This window comes from Mobula birostris, chromosome 4 (assembly GCF_030028105.1).
Source record: "Mobula birostris isolate sMobBir1 chromosome 4, sMobBir1.hap1, whole genome shotgun sequence".
In the NCBI taxonomy this organism is placed as follows: domain Eukaryota; kingdom Metazoa; phylum Chordata; class Chondrichthyes; order Myliobatiformes; family Myliobatidae; genus Mobula; species Mobula birostris.
This window is the reverse complement of record NC_092373.1, coordinates 187,617,024-187,637,988: the sequence shown is the minus strand read 5'-3', so window position 1 is coordinate 187,637,988 and position 20,965 is coordinate 187,617,024. Positions and strand designations below refer to the sequence as shown.

The window sequence follows — 20,965 nt, the reverse complement described above, 5'->3', positions numbered from 1 at the left end:
ATAAATGATAAAGCTGCATAGCTCAAACAGCATTGGCGTAGACAGAAACAATTAACATTCCAGGATGAAGGCTTTGTATTTCCAATATTGTCTGCTTACTAAAATGAAAAGGTGCTCTTAAGTACCACACAATGGACAAATTCATCTTGAAAATGGCTTCTTTGACAATCATATTTGAGCAGGATCTTTGTTGGAGCAATCAGAAACCTAATCTTAAACTGGCCTAAATCATCCTCTGCATTGAATGTTAATCTGAATTCTCTTAGAAGATGCAATGGTTTTCTGGTTAACAAATCTAGTTGCTACAGTATCCTTTACTTTAACAACTTTGCATAAAAAGAAACTTCTTATCTCTCTTTGCTGTCACATTGTCTTTTAAACTGAGAAACTTTTTTCATAAATAGCACTCAGTAAATTGTTTCTTCTTGTTCTATTAACTTTAAAACATCCATTAAATTTCCTCTCATCCTTGTCTGCTACAATGGAAACAGTTCCAAGAATTGTACCTGATGTTCTCATATTAGTCTAACCAATATTTTTATTTATATACATGTCTGATTGCTTCATTAGAATATAATACCACCTTACACTGATCTTAAGCAGCACAGTGTGTTGGTTAAAATGACTTACTTTATTTAATAAATTTTACTTTTGATTGGAGGTAATGTTGATAAGGGAATGTGCAGTTAGCAGTGACAGAATTCTCCTTTCTCAAAAAAATGAAATCTTATCCATGGTTTAGTCATGACATGGTTGTAATGTATTAATACTTAGATATTATTTGAGTACTATTATAAATATATTGTTTGAACCAGATTCTTTGTTTGCTTACATAATTTATTATGGATTACATATAGGATGTACGTGAATAGCATACGTTATTACACTACCACATCATAAGTAGCTACCTTACTAAAGAAAAGAAAAACTAAGCAGACAAAACATATCTTGGCTCCTGCGTCTTTCCTTAAATTAGTTTCTGGTGTTGCAAAACATATCAATGGTGACGAAGAAGTTTTAAAATGAAACCAACATGACTACAGTTTGCTTTGAAGTTCAAATGCTCCAACTAGCCAAAATTAGCTTGGCTGATATTGTGAACATAATTCAGGAAAATTTAGAACTGAAACCATTGTTGATTGAAGAACACTTTATGTTTCATAAGCAGAATCTAAAGGAAGGGGAGTCCAATTCAACTTATGTAGCTGAATGGAAGAAATTGTCCAAGCATTATCAGTTCAATAATGGGCTTAATCATCCCTTGCACCTACGTTTTGATCTCCTCAAATCCAATCTCAGAAGAAGTATGCAGGACAAACAGATGAGACAAATTGAGGGCTTCTCAACCAAGGAAATTTGATGTTTCATCCCTGGATAAGCAGTCCTGGCAAGACACTGCAGAGATGAACAAAAGTGTATATTTCGAAAGATTAAAGCCAGAACCAGACCACTGTCCTACACAGTGAAGACTGCATCTGATGTCATCTTGAGATGACTCATCAATCAGCTAAAGATAGCAGAGCCAATTGTTTGAGAACAAAGGTGTCCAGAGCTGTCAGAACCACGTCCTGCAGTCAGAGTCAACCACTGAGGAGGCCCCAGTACCTGAGATTGTTTCACAGCTGAAAGTCTCACCTGCCAAGAGGAGTGACCCCCCCACACCTTGTCAGGAAAGGTGTTATTTCCCCTAAGAGGAAGACATTCTCTACAGTGATTAAATCTTTAGGCCTGAATGGAGCAATTTAAAATTTACTATGCTATGGATATCTATATCATAGTTGTATTATATAATACACTGTATGTGTGTGTGTGTGTGTGTGTGTGTATATATAGGATTGACGGTGGATATGCAATGGCAAGCATTTAAAGATTGCATGGATGAACTACAACAATTGTTCATCCCAGTTTGGCAAAAGAATAAATCAAGGAAGGTAGTGCACCCGTGGCTGACAAGAGAAATTAGGGATAGTATCAATTCCAAAGAAGAAGCATACAAATTAGCCAGAGAAAGTGGCTCACCTGAGGACCGGGAGAAATTCAGAGTTCAGCAGAGGAGGACAAAGGGCTTAATTAGGAAGGGGAAAAAAGATTATGAGAGAAAACTGGCAGGGAACATAAAAACTGACTGTAAAAGCTTTTATAGATAGGTAAAAAGGAAAAGACTGGTAAAGACAAATGTAGGTCCCCTACAGACAGAAACAGGTGAATTGATTATGGGGAGCAAGGACATGGCAGACCAATTGAATAATTACTTTGGTTCTGTCTTCACTAAGGAGGACATAAATAATCTTCCAGAAATAGTAGGGGACAGAGGGTCCAGTGAGATGGAGGAACTGAGCGAAATACATGTTAGTAGGGAAGTGGTGTTAGGTAAATTGAAGGGATTGAAGGCAGATAAATCCCCAGGGCCAGATGGTCTGCATCCTAGAGTGCTTAAGGAAGTAGCCCAAGAAATAGTGGATGCATTAGTGATAATTTTTCAAAACTCGTTAGATTCTGGACTAGTTCCTGAGGATTGGAGGGTGGCTAATGTAATCCCACTTTTTATAAAAGGAGGGAGAGAGAAACTGGGGAATTATAGACCGGTTAGCCTAACGTCGGTGGTGGGGAAACTGCTAGAGTCAGTTATCAAAGATGAGATAACAGCACATTTGGAAAGCGGTGAAATCATCGGACAAAGTCAGCATGGATTTGTGAAAGGAAAATCATGTCTGACGAATCTCATAGAATTTTTTGAGGATGTAACTATGTGAGTGGATAGGGGAGAACCAGTGGATGTGGTATATTTGGATTTTCAAAAGGCTTTTGACAAGGTCCCATACAGGAGATTAGTGTGCAAACTTAAAGCACACCGTATTGGGGGTAAGGTATTGATGTGGATGGAGTTGGTTAGCAGACAGGAAGCAAAGAGTGGGAATAAACGGGACCTTTTCAGAATGGCAGGCGGTGACTAGTGGGGTACCGCAAGGCTCAGTGCTGGGACCCCAGTTGTTTACAATATATATTAATGACTTGGATGAGGGAATTAAATGCAGCATCTCCAAGTTTGCGGATGACACGAAGCTGGGTGGCAGTGTTAGCTGTGAGGAGGATGCTAAGAGGATGCAGAGTGACTTGGATAGGTTGGGTGAGTGGGCAAATTCATGGCAGATGCAATTTAATGTGGATAAATGTGAAGTTATCCACTTTGGTGGCAAAAATAGGAAAACAGATTATTATCTGAATGGTGGCCGATTAGGAAAAGGGGAGGTGCAACGAGACCTGGATGTCATTATACGCCAGTCATTGGAAGTGGGCATGCAGGTACAGCAGGCGGTGAAAAAGGCGAATGGTATGCTGGCAGTTATAGCGAGAGGATTCGAGTACAGGAGCAGGGAGGTACTACTGCAGTTGTATAAGGCCTTGGTGAGACCACACCTGGAGTATTGTGTGCAGTTTTGGTCCCCTAATCTGAGGAAAGACATCCTTGTCATAGAGGGAGTACAAAGAAGGTTCACCAGATTGATTCCTGGGATGGCAGGACTTTCATATGAAGAAAGACTGGATGAACTGGGCTTGTACTCGTTGGAATTTAGAAGATTGAGGGGGGATCTGATTGAAACGTATAAAATTCTAAAGGGATTGGACAGGCTAGATGCAGGAAGATTGTTCCCGACGTTGGGGAAGTCCAGAACAAGGGGTCACAGTTTGAGGATAAAGGGGAAGCCTTTTAGGACCGAGATTAGGTAAAACTTCTTCACACAGAGAGTGGTGAATCTGTGGAATTCTCTGCCACAGGAAAGAGTTGAGGCCAGTACATTGGCTATATTTAAGAGGGAGTTAGATATGGCCCTTGTGGCTAAAGGGATCAGGGGGTATGGAGGGAAGGCTGGGGCGGAGTTCTGAGTTGGATGATCAGCCATGATCATAATAAATGGCGGTGCAGGCTAGAAGGGCCGAATGGCCTACTCCTGCACCTATTTTCTATGTTTCTATGTTTCTATATATAACGAGAGAGCAATACAATTCGTACAGCAATATATTTGAGTCAAGATGCATACTATATTGAGTTGGAGTTTATAGCTAAGCGGGCAGAATGTAATGTATTTAATATTTCAATAACTTTTGAGTAATATTGTATTGTTTTATTAAGTATCCTTTGTTTACATAATTCATTATGGGTTATATGTGAAAGCCTCACTAAAAAAAGGACAAAAAAAGAGAATACTAAGTAGACTAATATCAGAGATTCTGTGTTCTTTCAATTAGTTTCTGAAGTTACAAACCATAACAATGCTCATTGCCAAATTGCAACACTGTAGGTTTAAATCTCTCTCCAGAGATGTCTATCTTAAGGCAGTTCCAAGGGATTAATGAAACATTTTTGAAGAAAAACAGGGGAGCTGTATCAGTGTCAATTTATCCCTCAATTAATATCACTGTTATATAACTGGCAGTCATTACTACAATATTCAACACTTATCTGAATAAAGAATTATATAAAATAAACCTAACAGTTAAAGTATGGATATGGATAAAATGAGTAAATACATAAATACCAGATGTATTTACAATGTAAACAGCAATATAAAAAAGTGGCTTAAAGAGTTTACAGTGTGGTGCAGTGACTGAGGCAATAGATGATGGGGGGATGGGGTAACTAGAATGATTGATTAGGTTGATTGCTGGGGAAAAAAGATTTAAGATGACATTAAGTTTTTGTTTTAATAGCCTTATAATGCTTTCCAGAAAGGAGCTATTGGAAAAGGCACAATATAATCCAAATCTTTCTTACTTTAAGTATTTGTCTATTCATATCAGTTAAAGCTCCAGGATAAGGTGACATCCTACTTATATCTTCAAAAAGCTTTATAATGGTCTATTTTACATTGTTACTGGTGCCTGTATCAGACTGGAGACCTCCGTTGTAGAACCTTTATAACTTCAAGGTTACAGCTTCTACAAAGGCCATCATTTAGAAATACAAGGACATTTTTTTCATTTTCACCCACTCTTAATTGTTTTAACATTAACAGAGTCTTCAGTCTATCCAGAGTGTAGGCTCCACATTAATTTACGGTCAACTGGTATCCTTGTAAATTCAATAGCAACTCCATTGATACTATCAAGTGAATTCACTAGCCTAGCGATAAATAAATCCTAAATAAATACTGTCCTCGCAGATGAGATTTGCATCTAACTTTGCAAATTTATTTCTTAACGGAATACAATGCATCCTCTTAAAATAAAGCACCTGGTCTGACTTGAAAGCAGATGTTTGGGAAAAGCAATTACTCAAGAATCATACAGCTGATTCCCTCTAATAGCAAGTAAACTGCTCAACTTATCAACATCAAAATTTGTTAATGCAATTACAACGGCTACCTCAATAAAAAAAAACATCATTTGAGTCTCAATTGAACTTCTTTTAAAAAAAAGCTCATTGTTAACTTGGTTGATGCATTTTTTATAGTGGTGGTCTTGTCAAGAATCCAAAAAGAACACAGTATTTTCTTTTTGTTAATATTATGAAGCAACATGGAGCTGATGGTGCTCTTGTATTTCACAGTTGCTTAGAGAGCCTAATTTCTTTGGCAAAGTGACGACACAGAACCATATGAAGCATTATCTCTTTACGCTTCTTATGAAGTTGCTTTTGCGTCATTACAAATTGACAAGCAAGACATTTTGACAGTGCACCAAATAAAATCAAATATTTAAAAAACGTATTCATACTCCAGCACTAATTAATAACCTTGCGCAAAAAGCTCACCTATTCTTAGAAATTCATTAACATATTTAATTGCCAGTAGAACATATGCTTTTATAGTTTTGGGAAATTTTAAGATCAGTCACTCTGCTCAGAAAGAGAATGATAACTTGCTATTGTTCATCATTCTTCTCACATACTGTAGATGTTAAGGCAGATTTCCTTCACTGATGACAGAGCTTTGGAAGGAGGTGACTATACAATTTATTTTAATTCATGTCTGGTTAACAGTGTCACCAGCAAGGCCGGTATATATCACCCATTCCTTGCAGCTGGATCTGGGCAGATGTCAGAACTGCTGTGGCCTCTGCAGAAAATATGTTTTCACAGTCCTGCTACACAGGGGATTCCAAAATTCTGTTCAGATAAAAGACAAAGATTAGCTTTATTTATCACGTGTAAATCAAAACATCAAAACATACAGTGAAATGTGTCGTTTGTGTCAAATCAAACAGCAAGGATTGTGCTGGGGAGCCCACAAGTGTCACAATGGTTCTGACACCAACATAGCTTGCCCACAACTCACTAACCCAAGTGGCATGATTTTGGAATTGAAAGGAAACCAAAGCACCCAGAAGAAACCCATGTGGTCAAAGGAAGGACGTACAAACTCCTTCCAGACAACTGAATCCCGATCAGTGATCAGGAGCACTGTAATAGCATTATGCTAAATGCTAAATGCTAAACTATTGTGCAGCCAGAGATAACAAAATCAAAATTGTTATCAAACGCTCACAGACACTCTTGTACGCATGCTGCCATTGAATAAGGCCATAGGTTTGGTAGGAGTTGTGAACAAAGTCTTGGTGAGTTACTCCAATACATCCTCAATATAAAACACACCGCAGCCATGTGCTAAGGAAAGAAAGAATGAATGCTTAAGCTAATGGACAGGATGTCAAACAGACAAAGTTGTTTGTCATGGATAACACTTAGCTACTTGGGTATTGAGTTTCCCATGTCCAGACAAATATAGAGAAAACTCCTCATGAGAATAGGTGACTGCATAGTTTGGAGGTGACTAACTTTGCACAGGGTATTGCAATGATCTTCAACTCCAGGGGGATTTGGTAGTAATAAAGCAACTTGATGTCAAAGTTAAACTAACTCATGTCCGAGAAGATTACGCTCTGACACTTAGAGTACGTGATGTGAATATTTGTTCCAATTATTTGAAAGTTTAGGGTCAAGACTAGAGGCCTGGATGTGGCCTGTCTTGGAGTTGGATACTAGTCTTTGTGTGTGAGTGCAAAGGGAGGGGTGGTTGGGAGGGTGAAAAAGTGGCTTTTGTTTGTTGTTGTTTTGTTTTGTTCTGTTTTGGTTGTTGTTGTTGCTGTTGTTTGGGTTGTACTGCTGAACATTATGGACAGGTTCTGGAATATGTGGTGACACTTGCAGGTTACCTCCACCATGCCCTTGGATGTGTTGCTTCTTAATGCAAAAGACGCATTTCACTGTATGTTTCAACTTACATGTGATAAATAAATCTGGATCTAAGTCTAAATCTGACCACCATACAAGCATCACTGCATGACCTAACTGAGGAACTGCAAATGAAGCCAAACACTGATATTTCCATTCCCTCTCCTGCCCTTATGATGGCAAGAATTGTGACTTCAAGATGCAGAAGCATTTTTAACTCGTCATTTCCTACTAACCAGTCCATACAGGTTTGAAGGCAACCTGCCCACTTAGTTCCACAATAAGAGAATTAACTGCTTCCTAAAAAATACTGAGCCATGGGTACTGGAGTACATAAAGAGAAAAGCAGCAAGTACAGTCAGTTTTGGACCTCTTTTCCAGTCAGTTGAAACCCCACATTTTTAAGAGTACACCATTAATCTCCTGCTTACAAACCTGATTGGAAATCATTAGGTTACGTAACTACAAAAGAAGTCAATACTTCATAGTTTACTCAATTTCAAGCTAAATGGTCTGGATGCCAGGGATTCTGGTCTTTTCAAATGGTTCAAATGGTTCCGTATATTATCAGAGAATGTATACAGTATACAACCTGAAATTATTAGCCTTTACAAGGACTGCGAAAATGATTTTTTGGTATATTGAAAAGAAAGATTCCAATAAGCAAATTAATAACATATAAATGGAACTGGAAGTCAAAATCATTGATTATATATCACTTACAGCAAGGCCATTGTGAAGACGTATGTGAGGTTATAATTTAGGATTATGTAGATGATAAAACAAAGACTTGATGCACATTTATTACTTCAGTAGCATCAGAGATGAGCAAAGGATAAGGCATCTGAGTAGGACACATGCACATATGTAGGTTTTCTGCCTCAACAAGATGAATACCAGAGCAAAGGTGAGGTGCAAGAACAATAAAAAACAACATTTCCAAAATTCCTCAAAGACTGCTTTTAGTTCCAAACATTTTAACAAAAGTAAATTGAACTTGGGTAGGCACACAGAGAAAATCCATGAGGATGTGACCAGAAATAGGAAATTTTAGCTATTAGCAAAGATCGGAAATGTGAGTTTATTTTCCTTGGAAAAGAGGAGCTTAAAGGAGATGTACCTGAAGTTTATAATATTGAGATAATATTGACTGGGAGACCTCAGTCAGTCCGAATTGGTAGCAGTATCTCCAACACCATCACACTGAGCATGGGGTCCCCCCAGGGCTGTGTGCCCAGTCCACTGCTGTTCACTCTGCTGACCCACGACTGTGCTGCAACACACAGCTCGAACCACATCATCAAGTTCACCGATGACACAACCGTAGTGGGTCTCATCAGCAAGAACGATGAGTCAGCATACAGAGAGGAGGTGCAGCAGCTAACGGACTGGTGCAGAGCCAACAACCTGTCTCTGAATGTAAACAAAAGAGATGGTTGTTGACTTCAGGAGGACACGGAGCAACCACTCTCCGCTGAAGATCGATGACTCCTCTGTAGAGATCGTTAAAAGCACTAAACTTATTGGTGTTCACCTGGTGGAGAATCTCACCTGGTCCCGCAACACCAGCTCCACAGCAAAGAAAGCCCAGCAGTGTCTCTACTTTCTGCGAAGGCTGAGAAAAGTCCATCTCCCACCCCCCATCCTCACCACATTCTACAGAGGTTGTATTGAGAGCATCCTGAGCAGCTGCATCACTGCCTGGTTCGGAAATTGCACCCATCTTGGATTGCAAGACCCTGCAGCAGACAGTGAGGTCAGCTGAGAAGATCATCGGGGTCTCTCTTCCCGCCATCACAGACATTTATACCACACGCTGCATCCGCAAAGCAAAGAGCATTATGAAGGACCTCACGCACCCCTCATATAAACTCCTCTCCCTCCTGCCATCTGGAAAAAGTCACCGAAGCATTTGGGCTCTCACAACCAGACTATGTAACAGTTTCTTCCCCCAGGCCATCAGACTCCTCAATACCCAGAGCCTGGCTTGACACCAACCTACTATACCCTCTACTGTGCCTATTGTCTTGTTTATTATTTATTATTATTTATTATAGTGCCTGCACTGTTTTGTGCACTTTATGCAGTCCTGGATAGGTCTGTAGTCTAGTGTAGTTTTTGTGTTTTTTCTTACGTAGTTCAGTGTAGTTTTTGTATTGTTTCATGTAGCACCATGGTCCTGGAAAAAGTTTCATTTTTACTATGTTCTGTACCAGTAGTTGTGGTTGAAATGACAATAAAAAGTGACTTGACTTGACTTGAGATGGCCTAATAGAAATTTTTCAATGACAAGAGGCATTTTATCAGTAACACGGGACTAAGACTACTCCAAAGAGTGTTGTATGTGGTCTTTTTTATCCTTCACCATTAGGCTCTATCATGAGTCAACCTATAACCGGGAAGTAATGACCGCCCCCCCCCGCCCCCCCGAGTTAGACTGTTTGCGGTAACTTTTTAAAAATTTTTTCTACTTCTGTTCTAATATTTATATCTGCACACTTGTATTGCCACTGTGACACTGTAATTTCCTTTGGGATCAATAAAGTATCTATCCATCAAAAACATTGAAGTGATGGGTAGGTGGATTGGAGATGGCTTGCTTAGAACAATCTCTTTAATTTCATCTATTCTTTTTCTTGATGTGGGTGTCACCAGCAAAGTCAAAGTCATGGCTTTGACTTAGTCGCTGTTTGAGTAGCCTCTAGCAGGAAGATCAATAATAAGTAAATGCTTTGAGAGGCAGGTCAAGGATTACACCTGCAGCTTGTTACTACCCAAACTGGACCCCCTACAATTCGCCTACCAACACAACCAAGCGACAGATTACGCAACAGCCACTGCTCTGTATACCCTCCTTACACATCTGGAGAAGAAAGATATTTATGTGAGAATGCTCTTCTTGGACTACAGTTCAGTCTTCAACACCGTAGTTCCATCCAAGCTTGACAAGAAGCTCAGAGACCTTGGTCTTGACCCTGTCTTGTGCAACTCATTCCTGGACTTCTTCCAACCCTCTGACTCTCAATACAGGAGCCCCTCAGGGCTGTGTACTGAGTCCTCTCCTTTATTCCCTGTATACCCATGACTCTATCACCACCCACAGTTCCAATCTGCTAGTTAAATTTGCCGACGACACTACAGTGATTGGCCTTATCTCAAACAATAACGAGGTGGCCTACAGGGAAGAAGTTATCTCTCTGACACAGCGGTGTCAAGAAAACAACTTCTCCCTCAATGTCGCAAAAACAAAGGAGCTGGTTGTGGATTACAGGAGGAATGGAGATGGGCTAACCCCTATTGACATCAATGGATCTAGGGATGAGAGGGTAAAGAGCTTCAGGTTCCTCAGCATCCACATCACCAAGGACCTCACTTGGTCTGTACACACCGGCTGTGTGGTGAAAAAGGCACAACAGCGCCTCTTTCACCTCAGACAGTTGAGAACGTTTGGTATGGGCCCCCAAATCCTAAGAATTTTCTACAGGGTCACAATTGAGAGCGTCCTGACTGGCTGCAGCACTGCCTGGTATGGGAACTGTACCTCCCTTAATTGCAGGACTCTGCAGAGAGTGGTGCGGACGGCCCAGCGCATCTGTAGTTGTGAACTTACCATGATTCAGGACGTTTACAAGGACAGGTGTGTAAAAAGGGCCCGAAGGATCATTGGGGACCTAAGTCACCCCAAACACAATTTATTCCAGCTGCTACCATCCGGGAAATGGTACTGCAGCATAAAAGCCAGGACCAACACACTCCGGGACAGCTTCTTTCACCAGGTCATCAAACTGATGAATTCATGCTGATTTGAGTGTACTCTATATTACAATTACTATGATTGCACATTGCACATTTAGGTGGAGGCGTAACGTAAAGATTTTTACTCCTCATGTATGTGAAGGATGTGAGAAACAATCAATTCAATTCAATTCAATTCAGTGTGGAGGTATGAATGGACAAGAGAGTCATGTAGGGAGCGATCCCTGCGGAAAGCTGAAAGTGGGGGTGAGGGAAAGATGTGTTTGATGGTGGGGTCCAGTTAGAGGTGGTGGAAGTTTCGCAGAATTATATGCTGGAGAGAAAAGAATTGAGCGTTCCTCTGTCTGTGTTGCATCTATTCTCAGGATGAGGCTTTCCATTCTAGAACGAAGGAGATGACCTCCTTCTTTAAAGAAAGGGGCTTCACTTCCTCCACCATCAATGTTGCCCTCAACCACATCTCTTCCATTTTATGCACATCTGCTCTCACCCTATCCTCCCGCCAAGCTACCAGGGATAGTGTTCCTCTTGTCCTCACCTACCACCCCACCAGCTTCCACAACCAGCACATAATTCTCTGAAAATTCCACCACCCCCAACTGGATCCCACCACCAAACACATCTTTCCCTCCCGCCCATTTTCATCTTTCTGCAGGGGTCGCTCCCTATGCAACTCTCTTGTCCATTCATTCCTCCTTACTGCTCTCCCTCCTGGCACTTATCCTTGCAGTGGAACAAGTGCTACACCTGCTCCTACACCTTCTCCCTCACTACCAGTAAGGGCCCCAAACTGTCTTCCAAGGTGAGGCAACACTTCACCTGTGAGTCTGTTGGGGTTATACACTGTGTTCAGTGCTCCCAGTGTGGCCTCTTGTATATCAGTGAAACCCGATGTAGATTGGGAGACCTCGTTGCCGAGCATCTACGCTCTGTCCGCCAGAATAGGTGGGATCTCCCAGTGGCCACCCATTTCAATACCACTTCCCATTCCCATTCCAATATTTTCATCCATGGCCCCCTCCATTGTCGGGATAACACCACACTTAGGTTGGAGGAACAACACCTTTTATTCCATTTGGGTAGCCTCCAACCTGATCGCATGAGCATCGAGTTCTCAAACTTCCAGTACTGACTCCCCTCCTTCCTTCACCATTTCCCATACCCTTGTCTCTTTCTCATCTTACCTCCTTGGCCGTCCATCACCTCCTCTAGTGCTCCTTCCCCCTCACCCCGCTTTTTCTTTCTTCTATGGCCTTCTGACTCTTTCATCAGTCAACTTCCTCACTCTTTACTTCATCCCTCCTCCTCCAAGTTTCACCTATTGCCTGATATTTCTCTCTCCCCTCCCTCCACCTTTCAAATCTACTTCTCAGCTTTCTTTCTCCAGTCTGGCCAAACAGTTTCAGCCCGAATAGTCGACTGTGCTTTTTTCCATAGATGCTGTCTGACCTGTTGAGCTCCTCTAGCATTTTGTGTGTATTGCTCAGATTTCCAGCAACAGCAGATTTTCTCTTATTTGGGAAATAAGAGTTTTGCTTTGTTGTTGTTGTTTGTTTTGCCGTGTTGTTGTGTTGTTGTTGTAGCTTGTGTTGTTTATTTGAACATTGTGCACATGAATTGAATTTAATTTACTTTATTACTTACACCCTTCATATAATTGAGGAGTAAAACTTTTTACATTACGTCTCTGTCTAAAGGTGCAGTGTGCAATTATAGTAATTTCTAATAAATATTATGTACAACAGGATACTCAATATAACATAAAAAAAACAGCTGCATCAGCATGAATTACGCAGTCTGATGACCTGGTGGAAGAAGCTGCCCCAAAGCCTGTTGGTCCTGGCTTTTATGCTGTGGTACTGTTTCCTGGATAGTAGTAGCTGGAACAGTTTGTGGTTGGGGTGACTCAGGTCTCCAATGATCCTTCAGACCCATTTTACACACCTGTCTTTGTAAATGTCCTGAATAGTGGGAAGTTCACATCTACAGATGCACTGGGCTGTCTGCACCACTCTCTGCAGAGTGCTGCGATTGAGTGAGGTACATTTCCCATACCAGGCAGTGATGTAGCCAGTCAGGATGCTCTCAACTGTGCCCCTACAAAAAAGTTCTTAGAATTTGGGGGACCATACCAAACTTCTTCAACTGTCTGAGGTGAGAGAGGTGCTGCTGTGCCTTTTTCACCACACAGCCAGTATCTACAGACCACTAAAGATCCTTGGTGATGTTTATGCCAAGGAACTTAAAAGCTGTTCACCCTCTCAACCCCAGATCCATTGATGTCTATAGGGGTTAGCCTGTCTCTATTCCTCCTGTAGTCCACAACCAGCTCCCTTGTTTTTGTGACACTGAGGGAGAGGCTTTTTCCTTAACACCACTGTGTCAGGGTGATGACTTCTCCTCTGTAAGCTGCTTCATTATTATTTGAGATGAGACCAATCAGTGCAGGGTCGTCAGCAAATTTAATTAGCAGATTGGAGAGTAAAGGAGGGGGCTTAGTACACAGCCCTGAAGGGCACCTGTGCTGAGGGTCAGAGGGGCAGAGTTGAGGGAGCCTACTCTTACCACCTGCTGGCAATCTGATAGGAAGTCCAGGATCCAGCTACAGAAGGCAGGGTAAAGGCCGAGGTCTCTAAGCTTCCTGTCAAGCCTGGAGGGAATTATGGTATTGCATGTTGAACTGTAGTCCAAAAAGAGTATTTTCACATAAGCATTCCTCTTCTCCAGATGTGTAGGGACGGTGTGGAGAGCTGTGACTATTGTATCATTTGTTGATTGGCTGTGCCGGTGGGCGAATTGTAGGGGGTCCAGTGTGGGAGGCAGCATGCTGCAGATGTAGTCCTTGACCAGCCTCACAAAGCATTTGCTTATTATTCAGGTGAGTACGGCAGGATGCCAGTCATTACATGTTACCTTGGTCTTTTTAAGTACAGGGACAATGGTGGATGTTTTGAAGCAGGAAGGCACTCTACTTTAGGAGAGGGAGATATTAAAAATGTCTGTGAACACACCTGCCAGTTATACCGCGCACATCCTGAGTACTCACCCTGGGATGCAGTCCGGTCCCGCAGCCTTGCAATTGTCCACTTGTTGGACACATTGCATACTTTGGCCTCAGAGGTGACTAAGCTGTCAGTCGCATCATCTGCAGGTCTCCTCAGGGGCTTAGTATTGGCGAGATCAAATCGAGTGTAGAAAGATTTAGCTCGTCTGGGAGAGAGGCCGCGATGCTATGTTAACACCAGAATGGGTGATGACACTTGTGGTCTGCCTCTAGCATACCCATAGTTTGTGTTGGTTGCTTATGCAAACAATACATTTCAAAGTATGTTTTGATGTACATGAGATAAATAAATGAATCTGAATCATTGTTTAATGTTCAAAGTACATTTATTTTCAAAGTACTATGAATATATATCCTTGAGTTTCCTCTTTTTGCAGGCAATCATAAAACAAAAAAAATGCAATGGAATCCACAAAAAAGAAAGCATATAGTGGAGACTATCAAACTTTTAATGTGAGAAAAAAGAACAAATCATACAAACAGTAAAAAGTAAACAAATAATACACAGAGTATGAATTCCAGAGTCCCTAAAAGAGAGTCTACAATCATGGAGCAAGTTCAACACTGCTGTCGGTCCAGGGGCTCGATGGCTGCTGGCCATAACCACTTCAAGTGACATTGTAAACAAGGTGGGACAGCAGAACCCTGATTGGATGAGGACTAATCAATCAGGTGGGATGGACGATGGGGGTAGAAATACCATCAGACTAGACGTGCCCAAGTATCATCCCTGATGAAGATAGCAGTGTTTGTCATTGAAACGTCAGTTAAAATCGATCCTTGTACCCAGCTGGAAGCCTAAGAAGAGTTTATTCATTATTTACACCGGGAAAGCACTAGATGCTTTTTCCATTGTATATTGCCTATCCTTAATTCTCCTTGTGAAAATGGTTTTAAATTGCCTCTATGAATACTTTTAGCCCTCCTGGAATTGTTGAGTACAATGTTGCACAATTTAGACTCAGCAATAATAAACAACTATCAATATATTTCCAAGTGGGTAGTCCAATGCTAATTCAAGTAGTGCTGCTCTCCCATATCTAAAAAAAAAGTTATTTTCTGACTGGTGGGGTTTGCATGGGTATACCCTGGTTTTTCTGGTCCCTCCCACAACCCAAAAGCATTCCGGGTAACAGATTAATTAGCTAATATAAATTACTTCCAGTTTTTGGGTGGAAAGGAAAATAAGTTGGGGAATGATATTACTATGTGAGTCAGAAGAAACTTGATAGGCTGGATGCTCCCTTCTATGTTGTGAATACTATGATCATATATGTAAAGGAGAACTTACAGTTGGTATTGTTCCCACATGCTTGCTGTCCTTGTCCTTCTTGGTGGTTGAGATAGTGGATTTGATGAATGCTGTTGGAGATGCCTTGCTGAGCAATTGTAGTGCATTTTGTAGATGAACATACTCCAGATGCTGTGCACACTGATGGTGAAGGAAAGAATTCTTAGGGTAGTTGGTGGGCTGCCAGTGAAGTAAGTTGCTATTCTTGGATGGTGGTGAGGGAGCATAGCAGTTGGCGCAGTACTTAATGGTGCCAGCGATCATGGTTGAAGTTTGATTCCCACCACTGTCTGTAAGAAGTTTGTATGTTCTCCCTGTGTCTATGCGAGTTGCCTCTGGGTGCTCCAGGATTCTCCCACGTTCCAAAGGTATATTGTTAGGGTCAGTGCTTGTTGGGCGTGCTATGTTGGCACCAGAAGTGTGGTGACACTCGTGGACTGCAACAATAAACAGCCAGCAATGGACTGTGTTAGTCATCAGTGCCAAACAACATGCTTTGATGGTCTGATATACATGTGACAAATAAAAGCTAAGTTGTTGGAACTACAATTCATTCAGGCATGTGTAAAGTATTCCTTTGAGCTGCTAACTTGTTCCTTAAATAGTGGAAAAGTGCAGTGGTGTTAGGGTGTAAATTGCTCTTCACAGGTCACCTAGCTTCAGAAGTGCACTTATAGGCACAGTATTGAAACGATTGTTTCAACAGCGTTTCCAGTGGGGATGCTGATGGTAGCTGGCTAATTGCAAGTCAAGGAAGTAGAAACTGCCTTTAGTGACAGAAATGTTATTTACCACGTGTGATAATTTGTAATCTGAAAGGCAATGAACCTCCAGATAGAATGAGGTAGAAGGCTGAAAAGCCCTCCTCAGCCAACATGGATGAATGGACTCTGGAGTCATCGCATTTTAATGGTTCAAACTCTGAGTGGGGATTGAGGAGACAACAGAAAAGGACAGCAATGCACCCTTGAGGCTGGCACTTCATCAGAATGCTAATACAATAGTCACCTTTACATCTTATCTTGACCCATTTACATGTTGTTGATGAGAGTGAACTCATTGGAGAATGACACAGGCAGAATTTGAGAGTCGTGAAATTCACATTAAAAATAATTTAGATTGAACACAATGCTGGTCTAGTTTGAACTGTATTTGTAGTAATTTTGCATAAAGTAATAGTGCAAATATATTTTCAAGTTTTTTAGGAGAAAAGTCCTTTTTTTACCCTGAATAAAGATAATTCTAATCAAAATCACATTTTTTTTTGAAAATGGCTGAGATTTGAAAATAAAAAGAAACATGGTCTGAACTTCCATCATTTTAATGTGATAATTTTGGTTTTAATTTTAAGCAATTGCAGGCAAAGTTCATGATTATGCCAAGGTAAATAACTGACCAATGGAAATGAATTAACATCAAAGGAGAAGAGTGTAACAGCTGGAAGCAGATTGGTAGAATTTCCAATATTAATATATAAAAGATCTGAGATAAGACTGAGAAGTCAATACCATTGAGATTTAGAGCAAAAGGCAAACTACTTGAGCAATTTGTGGGTTAGGCAACACTCGCAGAGGGAAATGGATAGTCAACAATTCAGATTGTGACCCTACATTTGACCTGCAACAGATAAGAAAGCAGATTGATTAGAGTGAGACTGAGCCCTTCATTGGAACTGATAGCAGTTTCAACTCAATATGTCAACAGTTCATTTCCATCCACAGATGTTGCCTGACTTCTGAGGTTCCATCAGACGTTTGTTAATTACTCCAGTTTTTGCAGTCTCTCGTGTTTTGCATACAGAGATATACTCTCTATTTAGTGGTTCTAAAACTTTCCGTCTGGATTAATAAGAGCTTGGTATGGCAACTGCTCTGCACATGACAACAAGAACTGCAGAGATGTGGACACAGCTCAACACATCATAGCAGCTAGCCTCCTTCCTATGGACTCTGTCTGTACTTCTTGTTGCCTCAGTAAAGCAGTTAGTATAATCATAGACCCCACCCACCCCAGGCATTCTCTCTTCTTTCCTTTTCTGTCTACCAGAAGATACAAATGCCTAAAAACATGTACCACCAGGTTTATGGACAATTTTTATCACATTGTTATCAGACCCTTAAATGGAAGTCTTGAATGATGTGATGAACTCTTGGCCTCACGATTTACTTCATTATGATCTGGCACTTTATCGTTCATCTGCACTGCGCTCTTGCAATAGTTTTTCATTTTATTCTGCTTTGTTATTCTTTTCCATATTCTAGCTTAGTACACTGTGTAATTATTAGAGTGATTTTTGGGTTTGGGATATATGCATTTAGTTTGAAGTGCAGCTCTGAACAACCGGTTCCTAAAAGCTGTGAATCCCAGACCAGACAACGCTGATTAAAATTCATTTGGATGTCTGGTGTGGATGTGAATCATGAGGTGTGAAGGCTGTATGTGGTTTCAAAGAAAGCACTGTCCATACATTGTAAATATGGAGTTGTCCTTTGATGTTTGGCACATAAAATATCAAGCCCCATGTTGTGCCAGGAGACCTTTCCATCAAAAGAGTCTCTATATGATGCATGCTATACTTTGTTTTGTCGAATAAAGAAGTTGCTTTGTATCTATCAGTAACTTTCTGCGGCAACTTCATTCACAAAACAACAGTAATGATTTGATCTATATACACTGTTTAAAAGCCAAGGTTTCCACTGTATCTACCTACATGTTACAATAATAAACCAATAGCAATACCAGTGCCAACCAGAAGTCCAAGTTATCAGGAGAAGCAAGTGACTGAAGAATCACATGGGATTTAGGTCCGTTTAAGGTTCCATAGCTTTATTGTGTATTTTAAATATATACACTCAATGGCAACTTTATTAGGTACCTGCTACACATAATAAAGTGGCCTCTGAGTATATGTTTGTGGTCTTCTACTACTGTAGCCCATCCACTTCAAAGTTTGATATGTTGTGCATATAGAGATGCTCCTCTGCATACCACTTCTGTAACGTGTGGTTATTTGCCTTCTTTTGCCTGTCAGCTTGAGCCAGGCTGGCCACTCTCCTCTGACCTCTCTTATTAATACCATCTCCGCCCACAGAACTGCCACTCACTGAATGTTCTTTTTGTTTTTCCCACCATTCTCAGTAAACCCTAGAGACAGTTGTACATGAAAATCCCAGTGTACATCACTGGCAGAGAAAAGTTGTGTGCGTCTGTTCCATACAACTTCTCTGCAGAACAAAAGGAAACATCTATTAATACATGTTTTTCCAGTTCATTCCCAGCAATAATATTCCCTCACGTAATAGGGTGGATCTCACAAGAGGAGATGATTGTAATGCTTTTTTAAATGGGCACTGACTACATCCCTGTCTTTGAGAAGCCCTCATGTGTTCTTGACTTTCAGAAGAGCAGGTCCTTAGGGTCTTGAGCCATGGACAATTTGGACAGTGCTGAAGGAGAGTATGTGCAATGACAATAGCTTGTGTTGGACATTCCTGCCATCATACATTTTTAGGACAGTTTGTTTTACCTCATCCTTCAGATGCTTTAGAATTGCTTTTCTTCCTCTCTTTAGATAAAGTGATGTTTTCAATCCAAGAATGCCTTACAATACCTTTGTGACAGCACTGTTCAACTGAAAAAATAAAAACCTCTCTGATTTCATAGTAGCTGTGTGCTGTTGTGAAAAACCCAGATCGATTCTTTTCATCTTGCCTAATTAACAACCCAACCAAACTAGAAATCTTATTGAAACAAACAAAAGAAAAAAAATCATGTTGCTAATGGTTTTCAGAGTGGTCATTCTGCTTTTGCTTATTCTCTGCCTCACTTGTGCTCTATTCTGAAAAGTAACAAAGGTACTGGCAGATAATTACTTAATAATCTGTCATTTTAATGAACAAAGTAATTCAATTTTTCTGTTGTGCATCCACTCTGGTTACAGACTCAGTAGGAATGTCATCAATTGTTACAGTACTCCTGTACAGTTAACTCTAAACTATTTCAACAAATAGCAAAATAGTTGTCAGTTGTGATGTGAATTTATTGGTTAAGTTAAAGATTTGGGGCAGGATACAATAGATTTACAACCTTATCATTTATTAATTTCTAATCAATTCATTCAGACTCCAACTATATCTTTTCATTCAAAAAAAAATCTAGCTGATGATCAACTATTAAGCAATGGAAAAGACAGGTAGTCAAACCATCCATAATAAACAGTGTGATAATATATCTTGCAGCTGTTATTAATCTAAGGGGCATATCTAAAAATAATTTATGAGTTTCTATTTTATTTTAAAGCTGTAAGTCAAAAGTAGAACTTCAGGTGTAGAGAAAAGTCAGCTCACGTATTTAATGCATTCTAAAACTCTCCTCCATATTCTTGAAGATATTGGCCAAACTTTCCCCATGTTGGTCATACTGCTGTGGAATAAGTAACTTTGGACATAAAAAAATCTCAGCTCCCATTTAATTCTGTTTTTACTAGAAAATCAAAGACAGATTTATTATCATGTGCACAAATACATGAATGCACAGCGGCAATGAAAAGCAGTATCACAGACAGATAGCATCATTTAGAACATAAAATACAGAACAATACAGCACAGGAACAGTCTTTTTGCCTCTGATGTTGGACAGAACTAATTAAATTAGTAACTAGATGCCCAACTAAACTAACTCATTCCGCCTACGCAATGTCCATTTCCTTCCATTTCTTGCACATTCATGTGCCTAGAAGGCCATAAGATGTAGAAGCAGAATTAGGCCTTTTGGTCCATCAAGTCTGCTCTGCTGATCTGGTTCCCTCTCAACCCCAAACTCCTGCCTTCTCCCCATATCCATTCATACCCTGACTAATCCAGAATCTATTAACCTCTGCCTGCCTTAAACATACCCAATCACTTGGCCTCCACAGCCACTTGTGGCAACAAATTTCACAGATTCATCAATCTCTGGCAAAAGAAATTTCTCCTCTTCTCTGTACTAAATTGACGTTCCTCTATTCTGAGGCTGTGTCCTCTCATATCAGACTCATACACCATTGGATACATCCTCTCCATATCCAATTCTCGAAGCTTCAACATTCGATAGGGTTCAATGGGATCCTCCCCTCATTCCTCTGAATTTCAGTGATTACAGCCCCAGAGCCATAAAATGTTTTTCATATGACAGACCTTTCAGTCTCAGAATCATTTTTGTGAACCTCCTTCCAACCCTTTTCTCAGCACCTCCTTTTTAGACAAGGGGCCAAAAACTGCTCACAAATACTCCCAAGTGAGGCCTCACGAGTGCCTTATAAAGCCTCAAAATTACGTCCTTACTATTATATTCCAGTCCTCTGGAAATGAATGCTAACATTGCATTTACTTTCATCACCACTGACTCACACCGCAAATTAGCCTTCAGGGAACCCTGCACGAGGACTCCCAACTCCATTTGCACATCAGACTTTTGAATTTTCTCTCCGCTTAGAAAATAGTCTATACTTTTATTTTATTTACCAAAATGCATGACAATGCACTTCCCAACACAATTTTTCATCTGCCACTTCTGGGTTGAGAAGGATAATACATCAGCCATGATTGATTGGCAGAGCAGACTCGATGCGCTGAGTGCCCTAATTCTGCTCCTACATCTTATGCCTCCCGTAATTATATAAACATTGATCAGTTCTCCCCTCATC

The 20,965-nt window shown here is 40.6% G+C and overlaps 1 protein-coding gene across 2 annotated transcripts in view; it reads right to left on the bottom strand.

Annotated features, from left to right (window-relative positions):
• ctnna2 (catenin (cadherin-associated protein), alpha 2) overlaps positions 1-20,965 on the bottom strand; it is a 1,304,830-nt gene that overhangs the window by 607,924 nt on the left and 675,941 nt on the right. The window contains exon 9 of one of the 2 annotated variants that reach the window (XM_072254802.1): positions 16,821-16,899. The exons of the other annotated variant lie outside the window; for it this stretch is intronic. Within the exon in view, the coding sequence (XP_072110903.1) occupies positions 16,876-16,899 (24 nt within the window). The 3' untranslated portion in view covers positions 16,821-16,875. Of the gene's footprint in view, positions 1-16,820; positions 16,900-20,965 lie in introns of those variants that run through there. 2 annotated transcript variants of the gene reach the window in all.